The sequence below is a fragment of the Peromyscus leucopus genome, chromosome 10, assembly GCF_004664715.2.
Source record: "Peromyscus leucopus breed LL Stock chromosome 10, UCI_PerLeu_2.1, whole genome shotgun sequence".
Classification (NCBI taxonomy): domain Eukaryota; kingdom Metazoa; phylum Chordata; class Mammalia; order Rodentia; family Cricetidae; genus Peromyscus; species Peromyscus leucopus.
The window spans coordinates 13,584,272-13,600,776 of record NC_051071.1 but is presented as its reverse complement, the minus strand read 5'-3'; the positions used below and the strand labels follow the sequence as shown (position 1 = coordinate 13,600,776).

The 16,505-nt window shown below is 41.2% G+C and overlaps 1 protein-coding gene across 1 annotated transcript; it reads left to right on the top strand.

The window, feature by feature from the left end:
• Window positions 1-4,776: 4,776 nt before the first annotated feature.
• On the top strand, window positions 4,777-6,038 carry LOC114697928 (cytochrome c-like). The gene is made up of 2 exons (XM_028876312.2): window positions 4,777-5,138; window positions 5,620-6,038. The coding sequence occupies exons 1-2, from the start codon at window positions 4,967-4,969 to the stop codon at window positions 5,826-5,828; spliced, it is 381 nt and encodes a 126-aa protein (XP_028732145.1). The 5' UTR covers window positions 4,777-4,966; the 3' UTR covers window positions 5,829-6,038.
• Window positions 6,039-16,505: the final 10,467 nt, after the last annotated feature.

Below are 16,505 nucleotides of genomic sequence, written 5' to 3'. Positions count from 1 at the left end.
GAGATCTGCTTCCCAGAGCCTGTTACTGCTTCTCGTACATTAACTTCACACACCGTTGTGAATTGTGTAAGCCTTGTGACTAATACGCATCCAGAGATTCTGCCATTCAAGTTACTGAATGTTATCTACGTACAAAGCTCTAGACAGAACTGGAATAGTGTGTGTGTGTGTGTGTGTGTGTGTGTGTGTGTGTGTGTGTGTACACGCACAAGAGGGCGGGGAAGGGAGAGAGGGAGAGGGAAGAGGGGGAAGAGAGGGAGGGGAAGAGAGAGGGAGAGAAAGAGAGAGGGAGAATCTTCTACTGGGTCAGTATTCTGTTCTTTCCAGAACGTGACAGAAGGGACTGTGAAAACTACGCTCATGTCCACGTGGGACTGGTTGGGGCACCATTCAGTATTTCACAGTCTGAGCAAACAGCTCCTCAATTGCAGCCTTTATTCCGCCGACTGAGCCATCCTGTAGGTTTAAATGACCTTTTTTCCTCCACGTGGAGCCACAGCTTAGATTAGTGGTTTGTATCTGTGAGGAAAGTCAGAGCTTCAAGAACACACAGCCTAATAATAAGTGTGTGAAAGTCAGCCTGACAGAAACCTCGCGCCTGCTGCAGCCTTCTCCACTCTTGAAGCTGAATGAAATGCCACTTCCTATGAGGAGCTGTGATTGTCAGTTCTACAGAGCAACTAAGCTAGGCTGTGGTACTGGGCTTTTTAATCAAACACTAAGCCAGATGTTACTGTAGTTATTTTGTGGTTGTGTCTAACATATTAAAACTTTAAATTTATCCTTGGTAATGCAGGAAACCTCATTAAATTCCGAGCCCAAACTGAAGTTGTTGGTGAAATTTTGCCACAGGCCTGCAGCATTAACTCCTGCCTGAGTTTCCAGCCTTCTTGCCCAACTTCAGACTTGCCAGCCTCCACACTGCGTGAGCCAGTTTCTTAAAATAAGCCTACATACACACAGACACACACAGAGAGACACACACATGGGCACACACACACAGACATACACAGACATGCACACAGATACCGACACACACAGAGACACACACACAGACACATGCACAGAGACACAGAGAGAGACACACAGAGACACATATGCATACATATACACAGAGACACACACATACAGAGACACACAGACACACAAAGACACACATACACAGAGACATGCACACAGGCACACATACATATACACACACAGACACATACAGACACACACAGACACATACACAGACACACACTCACAGGAACACATACACATACACATGCACATGAAGAAAGATTATTTTTTGGCAATCTGACTGATCTAGAAGCATTTGCTAACATCTTGTCTAGGGTGATTTTCCATCCCCTGCTCATTGCTCACCATGCACTGCCTTTATTTTCATGATTACATGTCTTCTATCTTCAAATATTTATATTCTTAACATACCCATGCTTGTTAAGGACAAAGTTGCTATGATTAAGAGATTTAAAAGTAAGAATTGAATTGGTCTCTGTCAACAGTCAGGAGCAAGCAGTCTAGACGAAGAGGGTGGCTTTGTTCCAGACGGTCAGAAAGTGGGCGAGGGTCCATACTATCACCCTGTCACCCACGTGTGGTTTGTGTCCAGATGTTCAAGGGAGGCAAATTCTAAAGTCCTGTGTGTCTACATCACTGAGCCACTGCCAGGTCCCCATACCTGTCTTCCAGCTCATGTGCTAACATGACTGCAAAGCTAACTGAAAGGTGCTGAGGTTGCTTCACTTCTACCAACAATGCAGCAATTGTTGTTTATCTTTCCACTGTGGACTTGGCCGGCCTCACTGCGCTGCATGTGAGCTATGGCGCCTATTCTTCTCTCCCACTCTCAAGCTGCACGGCAGCTCATCAGTTCTTAAGAAAAATGATGGCTGCAAGAAAGGCTTCCAGGAAGTCCTCAGACTTGCTAGGAAGTGAAAGCATCAATTCAGAAGGTTTTTACTTCATTCACCTTCCTCCCACTTCCACTCAGAACACCGTCACTGAGATCTTATCTTCTTCTTTTACCCTGGTCTTCTCCCTGTAAGAAGAAGAAGCATCTGCTGGTCGTTAAGATAAAGACTTGGGCAGTGACAAACTTCAGAATTAAGTTCACTGAGACGGACAAAACTTAAAGGGTGACAGAAACCCCCTTATTGCAAGGCCACCAATGTAGACCTTACTGAACATTAACTCAATACGTGGGGCCCAGGATTTGTGTTTGGGCAAGCCTTTCCGGGAATTGACTCAAGCCGAAGACTGAGAACTATGGCCTTGGGCAAATGGTGGAAACTCCACCCCCATATTAACAAAGATCTGGAAGATAACATGCCGACCAGTTGCTGCCTCTGTCCTTTCAGACCCGTAGAAGAAGCCACAGCCTCCGGTCGCGTCTTGGCTGTCCACTCCAGTGTTCAAGGTGTCTACTGGATCATGTCTCCTGGTTTCCCTTTCTCGTGCCTTTGGCTCTCTTTCTTGACCCCAGTCAGAGCAAGCCCCTTTGTCTAGGTGTGGGACTCCTAGCCAGAGATCTTCAGTTATCTATTGCTTTGTCAGTTTAAACCAACTCCTCCCTGAACCCCATTTCTGTTTTTGTCTTTTGCTTCAGACTCCACAGTTATGGATCAGCTTAGCTATACCTCACACCTCCCACTTCCTGGAAAGAGTTAGAACCCCCCTTCAGCTATGGATCAGCTTAGCTATACCTCCCACCTCCCACTTCCTGGGAAGAGTTAGGAACCGCCCGCCCCACCTTGTAAGTGGGCTGGCTGATCAGGTGAATGGAACTTGATGAACAACAAGATGTACCAAGGGTTTATGGTAAGTATATCTGTGGGAAATTATTAGCAGTCCCTCAGAAAATTAAACAGAGTTGTTTTATGACTCAACAGTTCTACTCCTGTGTGTGTGTGTGTGTGTGTGCCTGATATAGTTGAAAACATATATTTTATAAAAACTTACAGTAGATGCTCATGACCACACAATTCACAATGTGTAAAATATGGAAAAGACCTAAAGTACTCAAGAAACAGAAAATGGAATATGCTTATACTAGAACACTATTTGGCCATAACAAATGGAGAAATACTGTCACATGTGTGAACCTTGAAAATATGTGCTAAGCAAAAGAAAGTAGACAAATAGGCTACATACTGAATGTTTATATTGAAATGCAAAATCCAGAATAAGCAAAATCAGAGATAAAGAAAATTAGTAACTGCCAAAAGATGGAGAAAAGGAGAGGCAAACTGCTGAATAGACATAGAATTCTTTTGGGGGGTAATTAGAATGTTCTAGAATTAGATAATGGCCATAATCATTAATGTGCTGAAGCAAATACCCTAAAATAATGGACTTCGTACTGTGCTTGAATTCCAAACATCAGCTGGGCTCTGGCAACTACCAAGCAGCAATCTATGTGACAATTACGTGGATTTTTAGTTGACAGTAGACTGAGTCTTAGGATCTCACTGCTGAGAAAAGAAATATATTTCTACTTTCTCTTTTGGGCCATCAACCAGCTCCCAAATTATGATACAAAGACTTATTATTTGTTATGAATGCTTGGCCTAGCTTAGGCTTGTTTCTGGCTAGCTCTTTTAACTTAAATTAACCTGTTTCTTTCTACCTTTTGCCTCAGGGCTTTTTCCTTTATTTCCTTCTGAATATTTTACTTTTACTGCTTCTCATGTCTGGCTGGCTAGGCTTCTGGCCTCTGGCATCTCCCTCATTCTCTCCTCTCTTCTCTTTTTTTTCTTCAAGCCTGGATTCCTCCTCCTATTTATTCTCTCTGCCTGCCAGCCTCGTCTCTCACTCTTCTGCCTAGCTATTGACCAACTTTTTATTTGACCAATCATATGCCTTAGGCAGGCAAGGTGAAACAAAAGCAACACATCTTTACATCATTAAACACACATCCTTACATCATTAAACAAATGCAGCATAAACAAATATAACACATCTTAGCCTAGTTAAACAATACTCCACAACATGTACTCTTTAATTGCAATTGAGTATTCTAACTCAAGGAGGGAATGGTCCTTCCGGCTGCTGTTTATCAAAATGTTCCATTTCTATGGCATTAGGTTTATTTCTGGGAAATTAAGATGTAATTCAACAATTAGAGAGAAATGAACTATTTGCTATGCAATGCGATGGACAAATCTCAAGAACATTTTGCTGACAAAAGGAGCTAGATTATGAAAGGCAACATTTTTGGCGCCATTCACACAAAACTCTGGAAAAGACAAGCTATACGGACAGAAATTACGTTGGTAGCTGATGCGAGTGACTGACAAAGGTCACGAGATGGTGCATCGTGATTGTGGTGGTAGCCATACAACCAAATGCTTAACAGCTCACTGAAATACATGTCAAGCTCCTTAAGGAAAATAGGTGCAAATTTTTTTCAATAAAACACTTGTAAACCAAATTCAGGATAATGTAAAAAAGAACATTTACATGGTCAGATTGTTTAATTCCAGGAATATACATGGTTAAAAGCCACAAATAAATAAATATAACACTTCACAGAAATGGACTCAAGGACAGAAATCACATGCCCTCTCTATAAACAAAAGGAGGCTTTTGACAAAATCCAACATCCATACATGATAAAAGTCTTAAAGAAACTAGTAATGAAGGGAGCATATCAGAATATTATAAAGGCTATACATGACAAACCTATAGCCAACATTATGCTAAATAGAGAAATACTCTAAGCATTTCAATCACTAAAATCAGAACTAAGACAGGGTATCCATTCTTGTTCAGTATAGGCTTACAGTCTCAGCTGGGGCAGTGAGACAAGAGAGAAGCCCAAGGGATACCGTAGGGAAGGGAGAAGTTCAAGTATCCTCATTTTCAGATACGATTCTACACCTAAGACTATGAAGGAGAGAGCAGGACATTCATCATTGGCTCACAGCAGTTGTGGTGTTGACCACCTGGGAACAAATTAAAAATGGGTGATGTTGAGAAAGGCAAGAAGATTTGTGTTCAGCAGTGTGCCCAGTGCCACGCTGTGGAACAGGGAGGCAAGCATAAGACTGGACCAAATCCCCATGGTCTGTTTGGGAGGAAGACAGGTCAGGCCACTGGATTCTCTTACCCAGACACCAACAAGAGCAAAGGGGAGAGGGGAGAGGATGCCTGCTGTTGATTGTTTTTTATTATCTACAATGGCTGTCCCTTAAGCAACAGCTGCCCTAATCAGCGGTTGCAACTCCTCTACTATCAGCCGTGGTTTGGGTCAAGGGCTGCAGCCTGAGGGGATTCTGTTCCCTCAGGCACCAACTCTTTCATAGCTACTAAGGGAAACTTTATCTAAAACTAAAGAACTCACGATTCAAGGTTTGAGGCTGAATTCTACTCACTCAGAGAGGCTGAATAGAGTAGCAAGTAGCTCACCTTCTCCCTTTGCTGGTGTCTTCCAAAAACCCAGTGTCCTTCTCTCAGCCCCCACTTGAAAAACCCTGGCTACACGTGGTTCCTCCTTGCCACTTCCTGTCAGCTGCTTGCTGACTCAGCCTCCTGCTCAAAGGTTAATTTTATTTAATCAAACACATCTTTGAATTGTTAACAAAACCAGTAGGAAAAAATGCAACACCTTTAAAATAATATTCCACAACAGATGCCTGGTGGAGTCTTCAGAGAATCCTAGGAAATACATCCCTGGAGCAAAAACAATCTTTGCTGGAATTCAGAAGAGGGGAGAAAGGGCAGACCTAATAGCTGATCTTAAAAAGAATGCTAATGAGCAGTTCCACTGCCTTATTTATTACAAAACAAATGTCTCATGGCTTTTAATGTGTACTGCAGTTTAATTCATACACCAAAATTCAGATCATGAATGGCTAGCAATGTTTTTGTTGGGCAGTCCTGATTTAAGTAAAACTGACTTGTAGTAAAGTGGATATGATCTTTTTAAAATAACAATTCCAGTTGTATAAATACTATCTCTGCTCTCCCTTTCTCATGATACGATTGGACTTAATTAGTGAAGTTCTACTTTTCACAAAGATGGGGGTGTCACCTCAAACCTATGATTTTATATTTAAATTTATATAACTGGGCATGTGAACATGTTTAAACATTGGGGAAATTCTATCACCATCTCAGAAATGAGAAGACTCCCTCTGTTGTCCAGGCTGGCCTTGAACTAACAGAGATCTGCCTGCCTCAGCCTCCTGAGTGCTGGGATTAAAGACGTGTGCCACCACCGACCAGCTGCAACTGTCTATTTTTTTTGTTTTTGTTTTTGTTTTTGTTTTGAGACAGGGTTTCTCTGTGTAGCTTTGTGCCTTTCCTGGAACTCACTTGGGTAGTCCAGGCTGGCCTCAAACTCACAGAGATCCGCCTGCCTCTGCCTCCCCAGTGCTGGGATTAAAGGCGTGCGCCACCACCGCCCGGCAACAACTGTCTATTCTTGATGTCGCTCTGATTATAACCCAAAGGATGCTGCCTTTTACCGCTGAAACGTGCTTACTGTGGTTTATGTATAACATCAAATAAACAGTATTTAGCACTTCTTTATAGCTGATCTATAAGTTACAATGCTTTTAGAAACCAGCAACTTAGAACTTACTTTTGAATCCTTTATCATCTAAGACTATGTAGTTCAGAATTGTCCTTAAACACCCATTCAGAAACACACAAAACTGGAACTTCTGTATATGTGTGATTGCTAGTGGCACTTCTTGCCAACTCATTAGATGAAAAGATTAAAATAAAGGAGACAGTTTGTAAGTTTAAAAAGAAGAAAGATTAGAAGACTACTTTAGAGTTGATAACCACGTTCAGCAAAGTGACAGATACAAAATTAACATACAAAAATCAATAAATAGACTTTCTATATGCCAATGACAGAGATGCTGAGAAATAAAGGGGGAAACTGTTCCCTTCATAACTGTCTCAAAAACAAATGGATAAACAAACAAATAAAAACTTGGGATAGCCGGGAGTGGGGGTGGGGGGGTGGGAGATGGTGTGGAGGGGTGGCACACGCCTCCAGCACTCGGGAGGCAGAGCCAGGCCAATCTCTTTGAGTTCGAGGCCAGCCTGGGCTACAGAGTGAGATCCAGGACAGGCACAAAGCTACATAGAGAAGCCCTGTCTTGAAAAACCAAAACCAAAACCAAAACAACAACAATAAAAAGCTTGGTATAATCCTAACCAAAGAAATAAAGATTGCTACAATGAAAAAGTTTTCAAGAAGACACTAAAAATAGAAAGACTCCTCATACTCACGAATTAGAAGAATCATCACTGCAAACATTGCTATTTTTTTTAAAGATTTATTTATTTATTATGTATACAAATTCTAGAAGAAGTGCTCTTAACCCCTGAGCCATCTCTCCAGCCCAAACATGGCTATTTTTACCAAAAGCAACCTACAGATTAAATACAATCTCAATCAAAATCCCAATACCATTTTCACAGAGAAAAAAACAATCATTTTAAAAAAAAATTTAAAAATTCATGTGGAATAACAGAAGAATCCTAAGCAAAAAAGAATAATGTCAGTGGCATCACTGTACTTGATTTCAAGTTATGCTGTGGTTTCATATTCACAAAACAGTGTGGTACTGGTACCACAACAGACAGATAAATGAAAAGAATTAAGGACCTAGGTATAAGCCCACATGGCTACAGCCACCTGATTTTTGACAAAGACAAACATTTTTTTTTTGTTTTGTTTCAACAAATTGTGCTGGGAAAACTGAGTTACATATGCAGAAGAATTAAACTAGATCCCTATTTCTTACCCTGAACAAAACCAACTCCAAATTGATCAAAGACCTTATAATTCCTAAAACACTGAAACCATTAGAAGAGAGTAAGCTAAACACTTGGCAATGTAGGCGTCTCTGAATAGGACTCCAGTCACTTGGGAAATAATGCTACTATTAACAAGTGGGACTTCATGAAACTGAAGAGCTTCTGGACAGCAAAAGAAATAGTTATTTGGAAGAAGAGACAGTCTGCAGGATGGGAGAAACCCTTTGCTAGCTTTCCACTTGGCAAAAGATTAGTATCTAGAATATACAAAGAACTAAAAAAGGAAACAAGAAATCAAACTACCCAATCAAAATGTGGACTTAGGAAATGAGCAGATGTTCAACTTGGCTGGCCGTCCTAGAAACACAAAGCAGGGCTGCGCTGATTCCAGCTTGCCCCCGTCAGAATGTCAGCCACTAGGAAAGAAATAGCAGCAGATGTGGACAGCAGAGACCCCTTAGGCAGTGCTGGTGGGAAGAGAAATCATTAGGCCAGTCACTGCGGGATTAAGTGTGGAAGCTTCAAAAACAAACCAAACAAAAAATTACAATCCATCTTCTACGTGACCCATAACCTAGGTGTACCACTTTTGGGTACTTATCCAAATGACTCCAAGTCAGTTTTTCATGGCGACATTAATGTTTATTACAGCACTACTTATGTAATTGAACTATGGAGCTAACCTAGGTATCCAACAACAGAGAAATGGATAAGGAAAATGTAGTACATATGCACAGTGGAATTTTTCATCCTTAAAAAAGGAATGAAGTCCTGTGATTAGCTACAGAAGATCATCATATTGAATGATTCTAAACCATCTCAGAAAAACAAATATACATTGCTCTCATTTGTGGTTTCTATATTTTACCGAGATACATAAAACTGTGTATGTATGTATGCTGTGATCCTAGAAGTAAAACTCTCCAGGGGGGCAAAGGAGAGTAATGATAGGGTGGAGAGATGGAAAAAAGAGGAGGCTGTAGGCTTTGGGGAAAACTCCCCCACACCCCACATATGTACTTATATGTACATGTAGAAGTACGGCCAGTGATTATTCCTGTGTCCTGTTCTCTTCTCGACTAGTCTTAGTGGCTTGCTCTGAGCACAGGCCCTGCCTCCATGAAGTCTGGCATGGACACTCCATTGTGTCTTTCATCCCATTAGCTGTCTTTGTCTTCTGAGTTCTGTCTCTGTTGAAATAATTATTTTCGCACTTATGCTCAGCAATTCTCAATCCTCTGTTTTTTTGTAGTTACTTATTATAAAAATTATCTTGTTCCTTTAGTGGTGCCATGGTTGCTCACTTCCTGTGACCCCGAACTGACATGAGCACTTTCTTTTTTGTTAAAATTTTCAAAAGATTTTTTTTTTACTTTATGTGTTTGAGTGTTTGCCTACCTGTATGTTTGTGTACCACATGCATGCTTGGTGCCCATGAAGGTCAGAAGAGAACATTAGATTCCCTGGAACTGGAGTTACAGGCAGCTTTGGGTGATGGGAATTGAACCAGGGTCCTCTACAAGAACAACAAGTGCTCTAACCCCTGAGCCATATCTCTAGGCCTGTAATTTATTTTTCAAAGAGTTATTGTTTGTGTGTGTCTATATGTTTGTAAATGATAGCCCAAGCAATGGAGCTAACCAATCATGGACTGGAAAAACCTTAGCCTGCAAGCCAAAATAAGCTTTTTATAAAGTTTATCATTTCAGGTATTTGTTATAGCAACAGAAAGCTAACATATCATATATGCAATTTTCAATATCATTATTATTTCTGACCAAGTATAATTATATGCTATTTTGTTTTGAAAGTCAAAAAGTGAAACTAACATTTTTTTTTTCTCCGGGAAGGAGTAAACATCAATACCCTTTGTTATGAAATGGCTTCTGTCCCACTCCATGGGTCAAGAAGATATTATCAGAGTGTACAGCCTCAGTTGTGATTGTCAGTATTTTTAAGAAGTTTGTGTCTTTCTAGCCAAATCACTTACCAGAAAGTAAAGGTTGCCAGTTAAATCTTGACTACTATAACTGTAGATCATGACTGTCTTGAGAACAGTTGAAGGATAAATGAGCTTTGTACTTTGAACTAAAGAGTGAGTGCCTGGGCCACTATGAAAACCTGAGGAAAACATTTCCATCCTTGTAACTTAGAACAGAGTTCACTCCTTGAAGCTAACAGAAGAAAGTTTTCCTTTTCGGAAATGGTCAGAAACTGTACTATTTGACTATCCCTGGACTTTTCGTGGTGCTTTTCAAGTAAAATCAATAGTAATTCCTGAAACCTTACCCGACATAAAGCATGTAGCAGGGCCCTGAGAGCCCGGGAGCTGTAGACCTGGCTCCTCTGCTGATTACAGTTTGGTGCAGTGTGACATAGACCATGGGAGAGAAATAACAGCAGCAGTTCAGCTTCAAAGTGTGGGTGTTGCCACACAGCAGCAAGTGGCCGGGGACTGTAAATTACATGTCCCAGAAGGTCCCATGCAAGTTGTGATCCCATAGAGCAGGATTGGGCTTTGTAAAGATGATGGCGGTTGATTTCTGAAGGGTAGGGGTATTGTGGATAGCTGAGAAGGAAGGGGGAGGAGCCGACCAAACCTTGAAATTCCCTCTATTAGGATCTGTTTAAAAGGATGCTGTTTGAGTAATTTTCTCGAATTATCTGGGTTATCCATGATCCAGCATACTGATAAAAGCTTAAAAGTCTTCTCTAGCCATTGTTATGAGGGTGTTTTTCCCCTAAAATGGCCTGCTGACTAACAGGAGTTGGGGGAGGGGAGCTGTATCACAAAATGAAAGGTTCAGAGAATAAAGAAACGCATTCTGGGGAACTGGAGAGTGGTTGTACTTAATTTTACATTTTAACGTGGATCAGGATAAAATGAGCCCATACACCATAAAGTTTACAGTCAATTTAAACAAAATAATTGACTCTTTTTTAAAAGTTCAAGAGTAACACGTTTTGAAAGGGCTGCAGTACCTATGCTTCAAAGTGAGCCAAGGGAATGTGGAATTGTGCCAGCTAGACCTCGAGGATACTGAATGAAAGACTGTTCCAGGGTCTAGTGATCATCATCTAAGAGATGGAGACAGAAGATAATCACCATCTGACAATGGCAGATTCGGAGAGAAGGAAAAGGCCTAACATCTGGGCAATTAAATTCTTAATGACTTGTGACCAGGCTCAACTGTATTGTCTGTATTGGGAGGACACAATGAAACCCATTTATTCGAGGTGTAGATTGCATCCCCACCCTTAAGCTATTAAGTTCAAAGATGCAGCTACCCCAGGAAACAAAGCCTTCACATACAGCCTTCCTGGTTCTCCCCTCTACTCCATGCTGGCTGGGTTTTTATTTTGAAAGCTCCCTTCACCATTTTGAGGAATCTTCCTCTCAACAGGACATTGATATCTGAGCAGAACAGAAAATTGTCCCTATTTCCAACCTAAAGGTGGTATATTTACATAAGCTCCTCTTTCATTTAAATCTGTCTTAATCCTTAAGGATTTAATAGTTGAAATGCAAAGTCCATTTTTAATAAATAAAAAGTCAGGTAAAGCAAACTTCACCTGGAGAATTTTAACATATCACTTTTCTTCCTTTAAAAAATGTTGTCTTCTTTAAATGCTGTTTGGTTTCACATGGTATTTGTACTTTCCAAGATAAAATATTCAAATGAAAATGTATATGCACATGTGTATGTGTGTGAGTATGCATATGTTCAGATCTAACCTCAAAATATGCTGCTTTGGCATATTGATTATTTGATGTTAAAAGGAAGTTGAGAACCAGTTCTTGACCTCCGGTGCTTCAAATGTGGTGTTTCTCCTTGGGCAAAGGAAACTTACATTTCTACAAGAAAATTCCACTGTAAAGTTGTCCATGCCAAGAACACAGCTACTTCTGGAGCCGTCTTTTGTCAGGAGTCTCTCACCTGCAGGACTGGGCAACGCTGTTCTTTGTACAGCTTTTTCCTGGTCCCCTGTACTTCTCCACCACCACCCTGCAAAAGCCCCAAACCCTTATCCTTTCTGTGACACAGGTTGAAATGTGACAGTCATCTGGCCACTTCCTTGAGTCTCATAGTTCGATGGAACTCTAATATGTATGCATCTAAATAAAATTGTTTTTCTCCTGTTTATGTTATTTTAAGGCATGGACCCAGAACCGGACCTACAAGGGCAAAAGAAAACATTCTCCTTCCCTTACACACAGAATAAGGAAGGACTGAGGTCATAAGGTCATCTGAAAGTACAATATAACCATTTTAATCCTATTTTCCACCTGTCTCTAAATCAGAGATCCATGTGACATTTTTGATTTTGAATTTGATAGCTGCGCCGAGAGGCAGCTGCTCTGAGGCGCCACTCTAGTGAGTATATTAAAACGTGGGTACATATCAATTCTTGAAGCTGCAGGAGTGTTATAAGAACTTAGAGGCTGCTTTTGCTCAATCTGTCTAGTCTGTGGATATGCAGGGGGTGGGGGCAACATCTGTGCCTTCATTTTACATCTGTCTCTTTTGCTGCCCTAAGTTTTAGGTCACATTCCTGCTCAATTCTATATGTGGACATGCTGATCGTTTAAGGAATATTCATCTAAAATGGATAATACTTCTCCCTTCAAGGCTAATGTCTTAGGGTTTCTATTGCTGTGAAGAGACACATGATCACAGCAACCCTTTGTTTTTTTTTTTTTTTAAGATTTGTTTGTTTGTTTATTTATGTGAGTGTTCTCTCTGCATGTATGCCTGCATAACAGAAGAGGGTATCAGATCCCAGATCAGATGGTTCTGAGTCACCATGTGGTTGCTGGGAACTCGGGACCTCTGGAAAAGCAATCAGTGCTCTTAACCACTGAGCCGCCTCTCTAGCCTGACAGCAATGCTTATAAAGAAAAACATTTAATTGGGGTGGCTTACAGTGAAGAGGTTTAGTCCATTATCATCATGGCGGAAAACATGGTGGTGTGCAGGCAGACTCGGTGCTGGAGAGAGTTCTATATCTTGATCCACAGGCAACAGGAAGTGAACAGGAAGTCACTGGGCATAGCTTGAGCATAGGAGACTTCAAAGCCCACCCCCACAGTGACACACTTCCTTCAACAAGGCCATACCTACTCCAGCAAAGCCATACCACCTAATAGTGCCACTCACTATGGGAGGCATTTTCTTTCAAACCACCATAGCTAAGGACACCAATGTAACAGTAACTATGATATTTTCAAGATTTGTAGGGACATCGTAATCAGTAGATTGTCAATCACCAGCTCTTACCACATCCTTTCCAAATCACCAGAATGGCTCCTTGAAGTCTCCAACTTTTGCCATAAGCTTGAAGGAGACTGCCCCCAATCCATCCTACTTTTATGGTGTATTCTCTGAGTCATTCTTGTGGTCACCTTGGACTCCATTGCCTACAGGTCTAATCAATAAAACTGTTCCAACAGTTAAAACTATCCCCTGCCCCAACCCACACACCAAGATGGCGGCAGCCAGTTTACTGACAAGGCTCCACATGGCTGACTACTGTTTCACCCAAACTGCTTGCCAATAGATGCTTCTTGCCTCTTCCTCCTTCCCTGTGTTATCCAGAAGCTCATGTCAACCCAAAGTCAGGGCTGAGGATGCTGACCCCTAGTTCTTCTCCAGTATGGCCATGATACGTGTCTATGATGGGCATCCTCCTTTGCTCCTTCTTCATTGCTTTTTATCATTTGGTCAGTTGGGACAAGAGGCTAAGGCTGGTTAACAGATGACCTACAATTCTGGACAGTAGCCTGTGGCTGATACAGTTTCTTCTCCCCTAATGTGCAAGAATGTATTCTGTGCCTTAAATAGGGTAGTTGAGAGTTATCATAGTTATCATAGAGTTATCATCTAGTTAAGTGTTAGCTGTTGGAACTTGGTTCTGCTGCACAGGATCTTGCTGTAAAAGCAGAAAAGGCAAAACCTCTGTCCACATTCATTTGTAACTTGTTTTTCTACTTACTCTAGCCCCAGTTTTACTTTTGAGTATATTGGAGAAAAGCATTTCATTTTTTTACAGAACAAACAAGAAATCTACATAAAAATTCAATGTCATTAGCTGTAGAATTTATAAAAAGAAAATACAAAAATACTAGATAATTTCAAAGGTTTATTTCAGCTTTAGAAGCTATACTATGGGTTGTAATTTTATTTAGTTACTTTTACATTATAACTAATACTTACATGTAATCAGATGGTTCTCTCCCACCGGCCAATTCCCGAATAACCACTCAGAGGCTTAATATTACTTATAAATGTTTTGCCTATGGCTCAGGCTTATTATTAGCTAGCTCTTACATTTAAATTAACCCATATGTCTCTCTATGTTTTGCCATGTGGTTCGTGGCTTGTTACCTCATTTTTATATTTTATATATTTGCTTCCTTGGTGGCTAGCTTAGCATCTGCCTGACTCTGCCACTCTCTTCCCTTCTGTAGTTTGGTTGTCCTGCCCATACTTGCTGCCTGGCTACCAGCCAGTCAGCTTTATTATTAACAATGAGAGCAACACATATTCACAGCATACAGAAGGACATCCCACAGCACTTACATTTCTTTTTGAACAGGTCTCTAGCTCAGGATGGTCTTGAATTTGCTGTGTAGCTGAGGATGACTTTGAAATGCTGATCCTCTGCCTCCCCCTCCCAGTGCTAGGACTCCAGCTGTGCTTTTCTCTATAATCTTTTTCTCTACACAAGGGATGTTATATCTCTCTAGCTCTTGCACATTTGCATTCTAATGAGCATGGCCTTTTCTACCCCAGATCATCAAAACTGTTCATTAATCAACATTTCTGATATCAAAACCAACACAATTCTAAAATAATCTCAGTTTTCCTTTGATGTTTATTATTGTAAACTATGGAGTGAAGAATATATATAAAGGACTCAGATGTGAACATTAGGCCAGTTTGCATTTCAAAAAGACATTCCATCTGTATCAGACTAGTGTAAGGGTCTAGCATGAACTAGCACCTTCCTACTGTAAGGGTCTAGTATGGCTAGCACCTTCTTACTGTAAGGGTCTAGTATGGGCTAGCACCTTCATACTGGTCCAATTTCATTTGCATCCCTTGAATTGAAGTTCCCAGAAAAAAAAAAAAAAGACACATCTACTATGGATTTTATAAGAGCAGAATGACTGACTGACTAATAAGCACTTCTTGGTTATGGAGAATTGGAATGTTGCAGACTTAGAACCAGATTATCCAAGGCTATCTTTGTTACCATTTATCACTCCCATGGGTCTGACCTCACATCCTTAGAACTGTCATATAGGATGTAGTAATTTAGCTGACTTTATCTTCCATCATCCCAGAAGCTAATGTCATCAAATAACATCTGAAAACTGTAGCAAGGGTTTCCTGGCTTTGCTGCAGCATGTTTACCTGGTGTTTCCATCACTATGTTGAAAGTATCCTGATTTATGACTACCTTCAGTCTCTAAGAAGTTCATGAACCTGGACATTAGAACGTGGTACTTGGGGTAACCCGAGTCTGTGTTCCCAGGCCATCATCTTGAAATTTGGCTCCAGAATAAATTCTTGTATGTCAAAAGACACTTTCTCCAGAGAACCACAGTGGGAGCTATGTGTGTGCACCAGCAAAGCCCTTTGTGTATCTTCCGGTTTGGTCCAGGCCTTTTCTCCATGCAACAGAATGGAATCCACATCCTTGACCCCAGGACCAGGGGGTTTCCTTTTCCCTGTTGAAAGCAGGCAATGTCCTGTTCTAAGTTACTACATATTAGTGTAAAACAGTGATTTTGTCCAAGCTGTGCTTTGTTCTGAGAGGTTCCACCTTACAAGCAGCTTTTGATTCCATTTAAAGGTGAAGGACCATTGTGTTCTAGGGTGGGCCTGCAAACACCACCTTCTGTCTGGACCTATCCGTGCAGCATAGACTGACTGAGAAGTCACATATTCCTGGGAATAGAAAGGGAGCCACCTTATGAATGTATTGGGGGTAAGTAGAGACAGTAGGGGCACATGAATGCATTAAAATCATATCAGAGAAACCAAGCCCAATGACTTATCAGACACACCAGACCAAGGAAAGGGTGTAACTCCTTCATTGGTATCCCCAACAGTGGTAGAAACCTAGCACCATGATGGCAATGGCTCCATAATGATCTGTCCTCTGATACCTGGTGTGTGTGTGTGTGTGTGTGTGTGTGTGTGTGTGTGTGTGTGTGTGTGTGTTGTGTGTGTGTGTGTGTGTGTGTGTTGTGTGTGTGTTGTTGTGTGTTGTGTGTGGTGTGTGTGTGTGTGTGTGTGTGTGTGTGTGTGTGTGTGTGAAGGACTAACAGACAGAATTCCCCGCTGACCCTGTACTACTGATCACCCCCCTGCTGTTGACTCGGCCTCCTCAGCTGTCCTCTGACATCTACCTGCTCGTTCATCTGGACCTACACCTGTTGTTCCTGCAGCAGACTCAGTTTCCTTTTATTTATCTTCTTTTTCCTTTCCTTTTCTTTTTAAAAATGCATGAGGTGCTAGGAACTGAAACCCAGGTTTTGTGTGTGCTAGGCAAGTGCTTATCCCTGAGTTACATCCACAGATAAGTTTTTCCATCAATCATTCCCTTCAGAAAGTGAGGAACTCCTTTTTCTAATACTTCAGGTTTGTCCTTAACTAACCTAATGCAGACTATGGGGGTCCAGCCCCTCAATAGCCTGCTCCCAGGGTCTGGGA